Source organism: Hirundo rustica, chromosome 3 (genome assembly GCF_015227805.2).
Source record: "Hirundo rustica isolate bHirRus1 chromosome 3, bHirRus1.pri.v3, whole genome shotgun sequence".
In the NCBI taxonomy this organism is placed as follows: Eukaryota; Metazoa; Chordata; class Aves; order Passeriformes; family Hirundinidae; genus Hirundo; species Hirundo rustica.
This window is the reverse complement of record NC_053452.1, coordinates 101,215,110-101,229,916: the sequence shown is the minus strand read 5'-3', so window position 1 is coordinate 101,229,916 and position 14,807 is coordinate 101,215,110. Positions and strand designations below refer to the sequence as shown.

The 14,807-nt window shown below is 35.0% G+C and overlaps 1 protein-coding gene across 7 annotated transcripts in view; it reads left to right on the top strand.

The window, feature by feature from the left end:
* KIDINS220 (kinase D interacting substrate 220) overlaps positions 1 to 14,807 on the top strand; it is a 78,837-nt gene that overhangs the window by 61,366 nt on the left and 2,664 nt on the right. For 3 of the 7 annotated variants that reach the window (XM_040057649.2, XM_040057650.2, XM_058419628.1), the window contains 5 exons: positions 2,725 to 2,835; positions 3,712 to 3,768; positions 10,070 to 10,216; positions 11,963 to 12,061; positions 12,906 to 13,154. In XM_040057649.2, coding sequence (XP_039913583.1) covers positions 2,725 to 2,835; positions 3,712 to 3,768; positions 10,070 to 10,216; positions 11,963 to 12,061; positions 12,906 to 13,154 — 663 coding nt within the window. The remainder of the gene's footprint in view (positions 1 to 2,724; positions 2,836 to 3,711; positions 3,769 to 10,069; positions 10,217 to 11,962; positions 12,062 to 12,905; positions 13,155 to 14,807) is intronic. The other 4 variants (XM_040057652.2, XM_040057653.2, XM_040057654.2 and 1 more) reach the window with 2 other exon arrangements.

Sequence of the window (14,807 nt, the reverse complement as noted above, 5' to 3'; positions counted from 1 at the left end):
CTGTCATGTACACCACATACTGAGATAAGTGATGAGAAGCTTTTAAAAGTATAAAAGTCATCCTGAAAATCTGTTTCCTTCAGCATTTTCAATCATATTTAATTTCTCAGGTTTTTTGTTGAAGTAGTGTTTAAAAAATAGAATAGCAGCTGAAGAATAGACTCTCCCCAGTAGAAGTTTCTGAGAGATGTCTTGCATACTGGTATGACACAACACAGTGGATTCAAATACTTCTGTCGAAATGGCTGGATTTTATTCAAAAACACCCTCAGTTCTGGGGATATGTGCCATATTCTGACCAGTAAATGGTACCTTGTTGAGTTTAAGCATTCATTTATGCTTAAGAAAACCCCCCTTGAGCTCTTGGGGAAAACACTATTTTTGGAAAATACATATTTTTTTTATTATGTATGTTTCTTCTTTTTCTTTAGATTCTCCTATGATACGGACCTTGAACTTCCAGTGATGTAATCCTTTAACTTTTGGTTTAAAACCCAGTTCTCCCTCTGGTTAGCTGTAAAGGGAAGATTATGGTCCCATTTAGAAGCTCTTCAATTTAGCACTCTGGCTCAGTATAGGACTAAGCTGGACATGTACTGTTTGCCACTGTCTAATGGGCCTGGCTGAAAGCTGAATTCAAGTTCAGCTTCTCAAAATTGCTGCTCCCATGGATCATTGGGGAGAGGATGTTTCTTACAGGGAAGGCCAGAGCAGTAGGCAAGTCTAATTGGGATTTCCTGGGTGGGAGCAAGAAATTATGGTAGGTGAATACTTTTTTTTTTTTTTTTTTTTTTTTTTTTTTCACAAAAGAGGAGAAAAATTCTTTGCTATCTTGAAAAACGATGTTTTGCTACATCCATTAAGCTTTGTACGCTATCTGCAGACTTGAAGAGCAACTCTGCACTGGTTTATGCCCAATATATATTTATATTGATCTCATGTTTTCAGGATACCTGTATTGTACTTCAGATGAAGTAGTGCTTGGCCTCTAAGGGAGAATTAATCCTGCAGTTGGGAAACAGTGGAGTAGCTGAAATGGTCTCAGGGGTTGATTAGAAGTTATGAGAGGATTGTGGGATAATTGTCTTAGTGGACAGATTTTTTCCATTGCTTTGTAGTTTGATATCATGCAACCAGCAAGCTCCCTGTGTGTTTCAGAGGAGAGGCTCTGCAGTGAGAGCCGGGCACTTGAATGCAGTTTGATCGTTAAGCATTTCATGCTTGGGGGTTTTCCACATGGTTTAAGCTGTTAGTGGAAAACTGAGGCATTAAATTATTCTGTGGTATTTTCTGGAAATTAATCTCTCTTTAAAAAAAGGTTTGTATTATTTGTAGAATGTGCCTTATGACAGTGGAATGGTTTTAATTCAGTGAACTTTCCTGCATCATTCTATACTAGCCAGATAATATAAGGCGAGGGCTAGGTAACCAAACTTCCCCATTTAGACTAATGGCTACAATAAATATTGTGTAACTTCTTATGCTGGAAAAGCGTATGAAATTTTTGTGATAGTTGTGAAAGTGCTCAGAATCTACCTCTAGCAGCTAAGAATATGGAACCATTTTTATTTTCCATAAAGAGCTTGAAATTGTAGCATATGCTGTCTACATAAATGATATACTCAGAAACTAAACTTGAATTTCTCAGTTCATTTAGAGCTGCTTCTGAATGCAGAAGTTTTTAAGTCTTATTGCCAGATCTAAAGTGGAATATTTCAACAAATTTTTCTCCTTCCTCATAGATTCTCCCTTGAGTCATAGAATGATTTACTCTATGCTGAATATGGTGCTATAGACTAATCAGAATCTTGTCATGTGCAGAAACACAAATCAGATAATATGTTCTCTTCTAAAGTATCTGGATAGTGCAATTTTGAAAATGCTACACATAGAAACATCAGAAATCGGTAATACAGCCATTGTTTTGAGATTTTTTTTAGGTTTTTATGGTGTTTTGTTGTTTTTTACTTGTTGGTTTGTTGGTTTTTTTTATTTATTTTATTTTGGGAGTTTTTTTAAGAACTGTGCAATGAGTTGAAAGCAATTAGTGCTGTAATTCTGCTTTTCCTAAAGTCTAAATTAACACTGTCCCTTAAAATAGTATGAACAAAATGCATTAATATATTTCCGGCAAAACAAAGCTCCAATAGTGTCTGCTATAAGCATCTATTCATATGTTTATAAAATCTAGTGTTTGTGGAACTCCCCAGGATGGGTGCCACAAATATGGGAAATTCTAGTGATGCAATTATGTATCACACTTTCTTTATTTGGTACAATTGTCTCGGCTGTTATGAATGGCTCAAAGTTTTACTGAGCATCTGATTTTTAGGTTAGAAGGTCAGAGAGTGAAATTGCCAGAATTGTTGTTAAATTATCCTTTTTCCATATTTGGAACAGATAAACAGATGTTAGAGTGTAGCTACCAAAACCATTCTGACTTTGTTCCTCCAGAAAACTATACCAGAGCACCCATTGGCTCAGAGGAAAAAAAAAGGGTCATTTACTGAGGGATTTTGAAGAACTCACTCCAGAACTTTTGATTGACTTCTGTTCAATGGTTCAATGCAAAAAGTAAAGAAAGCTATTAGTAATTGCTCTTTTTTACTTTATGAAACTCAACTAGAGAATGTGTTTTGTTGTAATGATTTTTATTTTATTATTACACCTTGATTTGTGTAATTGTTTGTCCCTTTTTTGTTACACCTTTTTTTTTTCCCATAGCCATTCTTTGCCCCATATCTTTACATGCCAAGGTATTACCCTGGCAGTTCTCATCTCATCTCACGTCCACCACTAAAAACGAGTTTGTCCAGAGATCAGAACAATGGCCTAGTAAGTATTTTGAAGGGTAATTCAAATACTAACCTAGACAATAAATATAGTGAGTAATGAAAATGAGGATTATTAATGATGATTCTCTTTTAGACAAGTATAAGCTTTATATTATAAATATTTTAAGCAAAGATGTTATTAACATGTAATGTAAATGTATTTTGTTTTAACTTTAGAAATTCCTTACAGAGGAAAACCAATTCTAGCATCCATGTATAAAGATTAGAGGAGAATGACCTGTGATACTGGCAAAAGATATATTAATGAAAATGCCAACTGTACTATAGTACCAAAAGAGATGTAGTGATATAAGAAAATGAGTGCTACTTGTAAATTTATGTTCAATTTTTTTTTTAATAATACAAATTCTTTGTATGTGGAGAAGTTAAAATTACATCCTTTAATGTTGTAAAGAATGCTAGAAACTGGAAGATCTGGAAGAACGTTAAAAGAAATACTTTTAATATTTAAATAAAACAAAATACATTTATCTTAAGTGTTTTTGGAAGTATATATAATTTAACTTTACCCATTAGAAGGGCAAAACTAGCAGACTTTTCTAGCTTCCTATAGAATAATAAATTTCCTGTTTGACGGTATTTATTTTACTGGCAGATGGCTGTTCAAATGGAATTATGAACTAAGGGAAGATAAAAAAGTAAAAGCCTCACTTGTTGGTTGCTTTAATTCTAGGGTATTGATACAATGAGCAAGGCTGTTAAAAGGTGGTGAAAGGTTTAATCACTTATAAAAAACAAATGTGTTTCTATTGAATTATGCATTATTATGAGATCATTCTCATTCACTGTTTACTTCATAATTTTTGTTGAGGCCTTGATCATTTTTACCCAAACCATAATATTTTGTTGTTGTTAGGATGTTATCAAGGAGGATGCTGATGAGGGGCTTCCTTCACCCACAGACCCCTCAATGGTAAATGAGTAGTCATGTGGTGTGGAAATTTTAGCATCTCATTGCTTTTTCAGCAGTAATGAGTCTGCATTAATCATAACTGCAGTTCACTAACACTGCATCAGTGGCTTTGGTGAGCAAATAGAGTAGTTGAAAACTAATGTAGTTCGTGAATGAATTTAAAAGCTAATATTTCACTTGTAAGACATACTCTGTTTTCCCTGTAGTTTTCCCCTTGCCTTTCTCAGTAGCTGTGGTGAGCTTTCAGTAAGTGTCGTGGCAGCTAAACAGAGTGTAGAATGACAGCTGGTCATTGAGTGCTTAAGTTTTAGAAGTAATTGTGTTTTTCTGCTTCAGTCAACTCTCTCGCCCGAACCCGACTTCTTTAGTTGGTGACATAAAGCTATTGCAGGTAACACAGTATAAGGCAGCTCTGATAAAAATGGAAAAACAAAACATTGCTGGTCATAAGTTTATTTTTGAGTCAGAACGTTAACAGTTACCTTTTCTATGTCTTGTTTTGTTTTATCCTATGTATTCATATGTAGGATGTGACCTTTATGGTATATGTTTTAACTGTAATTATGGTAATCATGATTTATGCCAAAACAAAGGGTTTAGTGTGACTGTCATGATTCTCTTAATATTTGCTGCCAATAGTTGTTGGCAATTGTTATAGTTTGATTGCATTTACTTTTTCTTTTAGTATATCATTGAAAAAATGTCTTTCTACTATTGTGCAATGACAAAAATCAAACCCCACACAAATTCCAAACTGTACATAACTTTCAATGAGAAACCATGTATGTACAGTGCAATGGAAAAGGTACACTAAATTTCTCTCTGCCAAGTAATTTGCTACCTTGTGTGAAGGGATGACTTTAGAGTAATTTTTCCTTTGGAAATGCCATCCTTATGTTTGATTCCTTATCTCAGTATCCCATTTGTTTCCCAGACCTTTGAGACTTGTCAGTGCAAGGAAAATTAAGGACTTTCTCAAAAGTATTGGTGTGTTGGCTGAAGAGTGTGTGTCCCTGTGAGTGTGAGAAGGGACACAAGCCTGGAAAAGTGGGATTTAGTCTTGGGGGAAAGTAGTGAATGAGTTTCTGCAGCAGAACTGGAACTGGTGCTCTTCTGCTTGCTGCTGAGTGTATCTTAATGCACATTTAGGTGCAGCTTCAAACAGCAGTTTAAGACTCCTATAAGTTAAGTAACCTATTGCCTTTAGGTAAGAAAATACAGGAATTAAAACATTAAAAAGAAACTTCCTTTGGGATAATGATAATGGAAGATTTTGTTAGATCTGTTTCTTTTATTTAATTTTTACTATTGTGAGTCTATAATGCAGCGTATCAGATCATATACTTTTCTAAGACTTAGCAATGTTTAACAGATGGTGTAAATCTAAAACTTCGAATTTTTTTTAAAGTCTCTTGGGAGGTTGACTAGAAAGTTGTTAGTCAGGATATGATACACGATGTCTTATCAGGGTTTCATCTACTCTAAATCCACTTCTTTTGTCAACTTTATTGAATTTTCTATGAAAGGAAACAATATTATATTTGTGTTATGTGCTACAATTATCTGTAGATGATGGTTACAATAATTTCATCCAGCTATTTAGGTAGATCTTAATTGATGGGTCGTTGCTACTGTATAAGTGATCCAACTTATTAAATGGTTTGGTGCACGCAGAGTAATTAAATAAACTAAAAAAAATCTCCACAAAGTAGTTAATGAACGCCAAGATGTGTAATTGGTTTGGTGATTGAAAACAAGAGGAGCATGTAGAATCAAAATTGTCTTTCATGCTAAATTGGCAAGGAGCCAGGAATGTTGCAACTCCTGTGTAAAATAAAGAATAATCATTGTTTTGAATGTTTGAGTCATAACAGGGCGAAAAAACAGGATTCCTCGGGAGTAAAATTTTTCTTTTTCATACAGATCGTAATTTCTGTTTATTGCATGAGTTGACAGAGCTGTGTGGAGGCTGTTATGTGATCTAGTTATGGCTCTGCTGTTCTTGTCAGTCGGATGTTGGAGTGACCAAGTTCTGAAATTACAGACCATGATCATTAGTCTCATAACATCTGTATAAGTCTAGGTTAGCTTAATAGAAATCAGGAATATTTTGAGAGTAGTCATCCTGTATCAAGAATTTTACTTCAGTCACTTTCTGTACTTCGATTCTGTTCCTGATGATAAAACTTGTCTATCTCAGACCATATTTTACTGTTCTTTGCTGAATGGATCAAAACATAGATGTCAAACGGGTAAGTTGACCAAATACCACCTATTTGGCTGTATCAGCATGAAGGTGCATTGCAAATTTTGGGTTATCAGCTTGAATCACTAATGAAAATAGTCTTAAGATGTCTTTGACATCTGTGATGGAGACAAGTGTGCATTTCTGCTGGTTTTATTGTACAAAAGCTTATTTCTGAATAACTTCAAAAACTTCCAGAGTGCCGTTTTGAAGAGTTTGTAGGTAGATTGCAGCGTTACCAGTCATGAAATGTTAACATGGAATGGTTCACAGAATCACTTTTTATATTAGGAATCAAGCTAGCATTAGCAGTGCTTATGCAAAAAATAAACTTAATTTTGTGCTTTAGTTTGCATTGTTAATTTTGACTTCTTAGGAAGTAGCTTGTTCCAATGTAATTACTTTGTTTAAGTACATTTTTTCATACTGCACTGAATATATAATCTCTTAAGATGTAGTGTGTGTGCTTTGAATGATGACTAACGTGGCCCAGAGCATGTAGTATAGATAAACATAGACTACTTCTTAAGAAACTGGAAGTACTTTTCAAAAGTTTGTGCATGAATGAAAATGTATGGCCTGGAAGTTTTCTTATGGATTTTCCAATGCTTTTGTGTAGCATTTTTGTGCTTTGAATATTTTTGCTAACAAGAAATAACTTTTCTATTCTGTGGGTGGTGCTGGTTTGTTTCTGAGGCTTTTTCAGGGGGGTGGGGGTGAGGGGAGTTGGCAGATTTGGTTAGACAGAAGTTTGAAAAGTTATTTGAGGCACATTGGTAGTATAATGTGATCTTGAAATGGCAGGAGAATGTTTTTCATTAAAAGGAGGATTTTCTGTCAGAAGCATAATCTAAAACCTTTATGCAAAACAGAATATAGCAAGTGGTTTTTTTACAAATGCAAAACAGAATAGTCTGCTCATAAAAATAGCATTTGTATAGCATATCCTAAATGTACATTTTGAAGACCTATTTTAACAGTTTCATCACTTTATGAAAATATCCTGTGTCTATCCTAACCCTGATTTCCTCTGTTTACTTCAAAGCATGTTCTCTGTTTGTTCAACCTTTGTGATATCACTTTAAGCTGTTGTTTATTTTAATTCTGTTTTGTCCTTTTCTCAAAGCTGTGTAAGTCTGAGTTAAACAAAAGCAGACAGGTACAGGCACTTTCTCTGAATTCACATTCACTCGTTTCAGAGTCATTCCAGAAGCTATCATACTGGTGCTTCATGCTGGGCTGTCTGTAAACTAATGCTCATTACTAGCCTTGAGGTTTGTTTTGACAAGCTGCTTTTTAGCTTTTGCATGGCAAATACTTTTCAGACTAATGTTCTCTAAGCATCCCTAACAAAACCACTAAGGCTGAAAAATGTGTCAGTTTAAGTACAGTTTTAATTCACTTACATGATGACAATATCCCTAAAGCTATTACATTACTTATTCTTCAGAGAGCCCTTTTCATAAAGAATGATTTGGATTAATGTGCATGTATTTCAAACAGTTCACACTTTAACAAAAATAGTCTAAATATTTCAGTTTTCATGTATCTTTTTTATACAATCAAAGGAAAGTTTTTAAACTAGGTGTTAATGCATGCAGAAAAAATTACTTGTTAGAAAAATTGACTGTTAGAAAAATATTTTGATCTGAATGAGAATCTGTCAAATTAGAAGTGTTTAAAACTTTTCTTCGTGTATTTTTGGGTATATCATAGATAATGTATTTAATAGATTCTGAGAACAAAGGCAATTGCTAACACATGTTGCTTAGGGATCATTTATTTTAGTGGTGCCACAATGTAATTTTGGCTATAACAGTTTCTTTTATTTTAATTGATAAGCCTTCTTTCAAGAAATAATTAAGATTTGAATTAACTTAATATGTTGTCTTTGTTGATGTATTACCTAACTCATGCCAATAGTAAATAGTGTGTTTATGAGAAAGTAATGGATAAAGCTGGTATTCTGAAGAAAGACCCACAGTGATTTCTTAATGAGGAAAATTAAAAATGTACATAAAATAGGTATATGATAACTAGATTATGGGTGAAACTTCATTCTGTCATTTTCACAGTTTTGATGATTGACTTATGTCCTTGACATGATGCAGATTTTAGATGTGCTAAAAAGCAGACTAAATCAAGACCTAAAATTTGTCCTTTATGTGCCTATATGATAACTAATTAGGTATTGTAGGCACCTAATTAGGGAGACATTGCAGAATCTGAAGAGTAGCTGGCATGTCCTCTAAAGGAATACCAAGCACTAGATGAGTGCCTAGACTCAAGTGGAATTAAAATGTTTAATTTTTCTGCAGTAGTTTAGGTGGATTGCCTTCCCAGAAAGTGGGATATATCTTTTGCTTGTTTATTATCCAGTTGAAATGACATTAAAAAAATTAGGAACAGTTAAAGAAACAAAGATTGGTGCCACAGCTATTTCAGGGCGTGTGAGCTGCCAGATTCAAATTCCCCACAACCCCCAGTAGTGTTCTCAAATGAAGCTGATAGTTACACAGTTTAAAGACCATTTCAAGGACATCTGGTGGAGAACTTTGCGGGGATTACATGTAATATCATCTCAACTTTGAAACTCAGAGTAGCTTGGGTAGGGGGTGTGCCAAGCTCCCCAGATCAGGATATCTTTGATAATAGTAAGTCAGAAATAACTCTGAGGTAGTTGATAATGGGGTTTCGGATTGCTGCCTTGGAGTTACTAGTTGAATAAATTCTTTGTAAATATCCTGGTCTAGATAATTCAGATAAGGTTAATGGCATTCTTTGTGAAACTCTTGGTTTTCATAAGCAATATATTGGGATCTAGTAATTTATATTAATTCTGAAAGATTAAACACCTTCAAAGTAATTAAATAAAAATTGGAGACAATATTACAACTCCTGAATCGATCTTCATTGGTGATTTGAGGGATATAATAAAACTTGATTAACTGGATAGTCAAAATGCACTTTTACATCCCAGGGCTTGTGTATGTGATGATTACCTCTGAAGCTTAGAAGCTCTTTTGCATCCTCCCAAAATGAGTTATTTGGTGCACAGTCTACAATGCTGAACCAAAGACTTCATGTTCAGAAAAAAGGGAGGGTGCAACCTCCCTCACAAGTAGAGAGCATACAAATATTTTCTAACTGATAGAACTGATTCTGATTTTGCTTTTAGGAATTTGGAATCACTAGTGTAACCGTGCACAGGTTCCCATCCAGGGGGAACGTTTTTTGGGTTTTTTTTAAAGGACATACTGCCCTAATATTCTGTCTGCCTGCAGATGCATTTGTTTTCCACCCTTTCTTTGAAATTCCCCAAAGCTAGCAGCATGAACAGGACAATTCTTGTGTTACAGAGCGGAATTATAAATAATTTCTACCTAAATCTTGCCTCAGTCTGAGGTACATGAAGCTTCCTTATAGTATCTCATAAGGCATTTGCAGTGCTGCTGTTTCAGTATTGTGGTACACAGTGTGTTGGCTGATTTTGCATAAATAGAGCTGAAGGAACCTTTGGAAAATCAACAGATACTGTTAAAATTACCCAATTAATTGAAGTAGTTGAGGAGTTATCTTTGTTTTGAGTGTCTTTGAGTTTTAGTTCATCTTTGTCCGATAATAAACCAGGAGTTTTTAAGACAGAAAAAATCTAAATTGTATCTGCATTATTTGAGCAAAAACCCCAAACATCCGCAAACCAAACTAACTTCTAGAGTTAGGGGGAAACTTGTGTGTGAAATTGCATTGTAAATTGATTAACCTGTACTTAATACTTCTGATTTTTATGTTTCTTAAAATTACGTAAGAGGGTTATTTTGTCACAAAGGCAGAACTCAAGATGCTGGGTTTTTTTCTCCTATAAATACGTATAATGAATGTTTCCAAATATATAGATATTCTCATAGTAATTAAAAATGCCTGTGCATTCTTATTCTCATCTCTTAATTTTAAAATGTAGTTGAACACAGCTTGATTTGTGTTAGTGTGTATTGTGAATTTCTGGATGTACTGAGTACTGGAACAAGTCTTATGTGCACATTTTCTCACTTACAGGGAGCAGGAGCAGGCACAGGGTCAGCCACAGGAGTATCATATGTGTCTCTGAGCACAATGAGTGTGGAAGCTGTGTGTGAGAAGCTAAAGCAGATAGATGGTCTGGACCAGAGCATGCTACCTCAGTACTCTGCAACTATAAAAAAGGTACCAGCTGAATTTAGTTATTGTGTTTAGTTCCTAAACATGGAGATACACAAGGAAAGGAAAATATTTAGTTGCCTCTTTTCTTGAAAATGTTTATTTAAACACATCAGATGTTAAAGTAACATCCTAAGTTCTGTGCATGACAAGTTTGGAGGACATTTTAATACGAGCATTCATTTTTCAGAGAAAGTGCTCGCTGTTGAAAAGTACAGTCAGAAATATAAATGCTGATAAGACTGGCTATTCTGAGAAAAGAAGCAAGAAAAATGTTTTCAAAATTGCCATGTGTAATAAAAAAAAAAAAAGGTTGCAAATTTGTTCTATATCTAGGTAGCAATATTGCTTTCTTTTTTCTCTGTGAAAATTTGGCACATGTCTCCTGTTGTAAATAAGTGGTGAAAATGGTTCCTTTTCTTTATCACAGTCCACATATATTTGCTTCAGAAAAGGGTCACTGTATGCTTTTCTGCCTCTCCTCTTTTCTCTGATAGATACATAAATACAGAATTATTTTTTGCTCTTTAACTTTTTTATCACTATTCTGTGGTCATTAGTCAGTGTTTTTGCTGAGCTCGCTTTGTCCTGGAATCTATCGTATAAATAATATGGGAAGGGTGTTGATTCAAGGATTATTATGACAGGCTTATCATAGGAAGCTTCAGCAAAGTTACTTAAAGCAAGAAGTAGGATGTTAGATTGCAGGTCATTAAGTGAAGCTGCAAGAAATTTTAGTTACTTCCATTGCTCTAGAGTGCAAAAAGAATGTGCTCATTAGTTATCTCTAATGAGATTCCTCTTATTTATATACTTGCATTTCTTACAAGGGATATAATGTAAAAAAGAAGGATGAAAATGGCTCAGCCTGGTCTTTTTTCTGGTTTGACTAAGACCATCTGCTGGGATATGGGAACAAAACCAGTGAGATCCCTCAGTATAAGCAGAGCTCTCATCTTGGGTCTTCATTTTCTGGATGCTCTCCTAAGACATGATTCCTCTTTTACATTCTGTCCATGCACTGATACATGGTATATGTATCTTGTTGTTATGTAATGAATATGGTTCTGTGTTGAATTTGGTGCTTTTGGAAGTTAAACACTATATAAACGTGCCAAATGTAAGGAATCACCTTTCTAAAATATAGATGTTTTTTAAACACTTCTGTGTTGATTGCTGATTGATGATGAACATTGGAAAGAAGTCTAATCTTCTGTCCCTGGATAGTTCTCATGATGGGAGGAATGTAAGCCTATTTTATGTAGAGAGGTAACTTAATGGAGGTAGTACTTGATCTTAGATGCCTCAAGCCAGGGGTCAGATGCTGCCTGGGACTTCACTGTCAGATTATCTTCAAATGCCTGGGTATCTGCAGTCCATTTGTGTTCTGAGTTGGGGAAATTTAAGCAGAATAATGTGGCTTATTGTCCCTGAAATTTTCCACCACTTATGTGTTGTTTCCTTATGTCTGTATATAGGACACAATCATATTGCCTTTCATATACACATTTTTAATGGGTTTAATATTTCCATTTTTTCCATGACACATAGGTGTTTCTTGTACATCAGCAATCATCACTAAATATACTTCTATAAAAACACATGGTTAGGATACAGAACTGGACTTAATAGTGACTTTGGGAAATTTCACTAGTAGTCTGCATCCAGCTTTACCTCTTCCTTTTAAGTCTGTTACTGCCATGCCATAAGTCTTGTATCCATCATTTACATTATTTAGTTTTATTGTTTTAGGCAAATATAAATGGCCGTGTCTTGGCTCAGTGCAACATTGATGAACTGAAAAAAGAAATGAATATGAATTTTGGTGACTGGCACCTGTTCAGGAGCATGGTAAGACCTTCTGTTCAGTGTTCAGGTCATGACAAATTAGTCTTTTTCAATATGAATCTTTTTTTTCTTTCTTGTTGTCATCATCTTTAAGTTTGTAAGTATTGTCTTAAAGCATGAACGCATCTGCTATTTTGTTACTTTGTCTTTTTGTCTTCAGCAGTAATGAATAACTATTTGCCTATGGATTTGCATCTTGATTGTGAACTCTGAAGTTTTGCCTCCTTTTTTGGGGGCATCTAGTTTTTCCTGTGTGGGTTCCCTTTTCAAATTAGCCTATTTTAATAAAGTGTTCAGAACTGAACTCTTCTAAATCTCTGTCCTACTGTTGAAGTTAGTCAGGGAATTCAAAGCATGTGTATTGATAAGTGCAAGGAATTGGGCAGTCAAGCTGTTACAGTGAGGATTACACATTGCAGAGAACTGAGCTTTCTCTAAAGTATTTTTAGACTGTTGCCAGTTTTCTTTCTTGAAATAACAGTATGTCTTTCAACTGTAAGTCAGTCTTGAAAACACTGCATGATGAAATTTATTGTTAGATACAAAGTATTTGGTTTTGCTTTAAAATGTGTAATTTATCACTTACTAGTTGTACAAAAATTTAAGTATTTTTGTGGCATATGAGTTCTTTCAAGGGTTTGAGCAGTAATAAGAATAATTTGTAAATACAATGAATTATTAAATGATTTTTCTTTGTACTTTTCCGTGGTCAAAACTGCATATACAGGTACACTTTTACAGCTGTGGATTCCTCGTCCCTATTTTTAATGGAATTCTTGTTTATCAGTTTCGAGAACTTCTTCTATTTATGTAATTACATTTAAACTGTCTCTTTTTGCATGTTAAGATACTTGAAATGAGAAATTCAGAAAATCAGGCTGCTCAGGAAGATGCTCGTGGAGCAACGGAGCACGGCACAAGTGCGATTCCTCACAGTGAGCTTACTCGCCGTCCCGGCCATAGCACCGAGCTGCCCCACACTGAGCTGACAGGTCTTGCTGGTCAAGCTCCCTACACACTGAACTTCAGCTTTGAAGAACTCAACACAATTGGACTTGATGAAGCTCCTCCACGCCATAGTAACTTAAGTTGGCAGGTATTTAATAGAGAAATATGTTCTGCTTGCTTGCCTGTATGAAAAAGAGGTTTCTTCCCAGTCTTGGATATAGACAAGTCAAGAAATAAGTCTCTAGGACAGTTCAGATGCTTACAGTTCTCAGTCTTGATAAAGCCTGGTTCTTCAGTGATGTAAACTCTGACGATACTCTGAGTTGAAGTCTTTGGTCTTCGCCATCCGAAACCTATCCATCTGTTCCAGTAATCGCTCTTCATGACAAAAAAACCTAAAGCTATCATGCTTTTCTCATCTAGCTTAGGGTGGTGTCTTCCAAGGCTTCTGTATTTCTGTATTATTCAAGCTTTGTGTATAAAATATTTTAGCTATGCGCTTAACCAGAGGTTAGCCCATTCAACAAATATATTTGTTAGGTTTTTGAAAACAGACAACTACGGTGCTCCATGACATCAAAACCTTGTCCTTACAATGCATAACCTGCTCCTAGATTCCAGAACTGACATCCTTCTCCAGCTGTGGTTTCTGCCATAGGTTGTGATTAGTTTTCTTCTGCTTCTTGTGAGACCACCTGAAGTGTTGGATTTTCATTTGTCTGTCCTTAAGAAATGAGACAAATCAGTTGGTGGCTAAGTAGTGGTTAGAATTTAAAAAAAAAAAAAAAAAAACCCACAAAAAAAACCCAACAAAAAACAAAACAGCAAACCCAGTGGGGTGCACCCTTTTAATTTCTAAAAGTAAATTATAAAATCCTGAAGGTGCAACAAAGTAAAAAGACACCCCAAATTCCTAACTATAGGTGAGATTTTTAATAATCAACATTGTGAAAGTGGATTTGGCATATTTATCCCAGAGATAGGTTTCTATCCCAGATACTTTTGAGTGTTTGCATGCATGCTTGTGTATGTTTGTGTGTAGTATACTGATTATTCTTACTGCCCCTTGCCATGGAGTATCAATGTATGTTTTTTCTAGACCAAATGGACATTACACACATTTGATGTATTTGAATAAACAGTGTTTCTGATACTTATATAGTTATCTGAAGTTGAATCAAGTAATGAGAAAGGTAGTTTGTCCGTAAGAAAAACAGTAGAATTCACCTGTTGGAATTATTTAAGTCAATAGTGATTACTATTGTAGCTTCTCTGTTGCGGTGAGTTGACCCTGGTTGGATGCCAGGTGCTCACTAAAGCTTCTTTATCACTGCCCTCGTCAGCGGGGCAGGGGAGAGGAAATATTATGGACAATTAGGAAATACATGGGACGAGATAAGGGCAGGGAGAGAGCACTCACCAGGGACCATCATTGGCAAAACAGACTGCACTTGGGGAAATTAGTTTAATTTGTTACCAATCAAATCAGATTAGGGTAGCGAGAAATAAAACCGAATTCTAAAAGCAGACACAGGGGCAAAGAGGGTTATGTTTGTCTAAAAAACTGATTTTTCTGAAATCAGATATATGCAATGGAATTTTGCCAGGATATATTGAAGTATGTGTGGCAGGAGTCTTTTGAGAGATGTTCAACATGTAGATGAATTCTTGCTGTCTTTCTAATATAAAATGCAAATGTTGTAAATGTATGAAATGTATTAGAAAAGCCCATCTTGACATACAAATACAGTTTTTATAATTATATACTCAAAAGAGTTAGTCTCAAATGTGCTGGATAAGA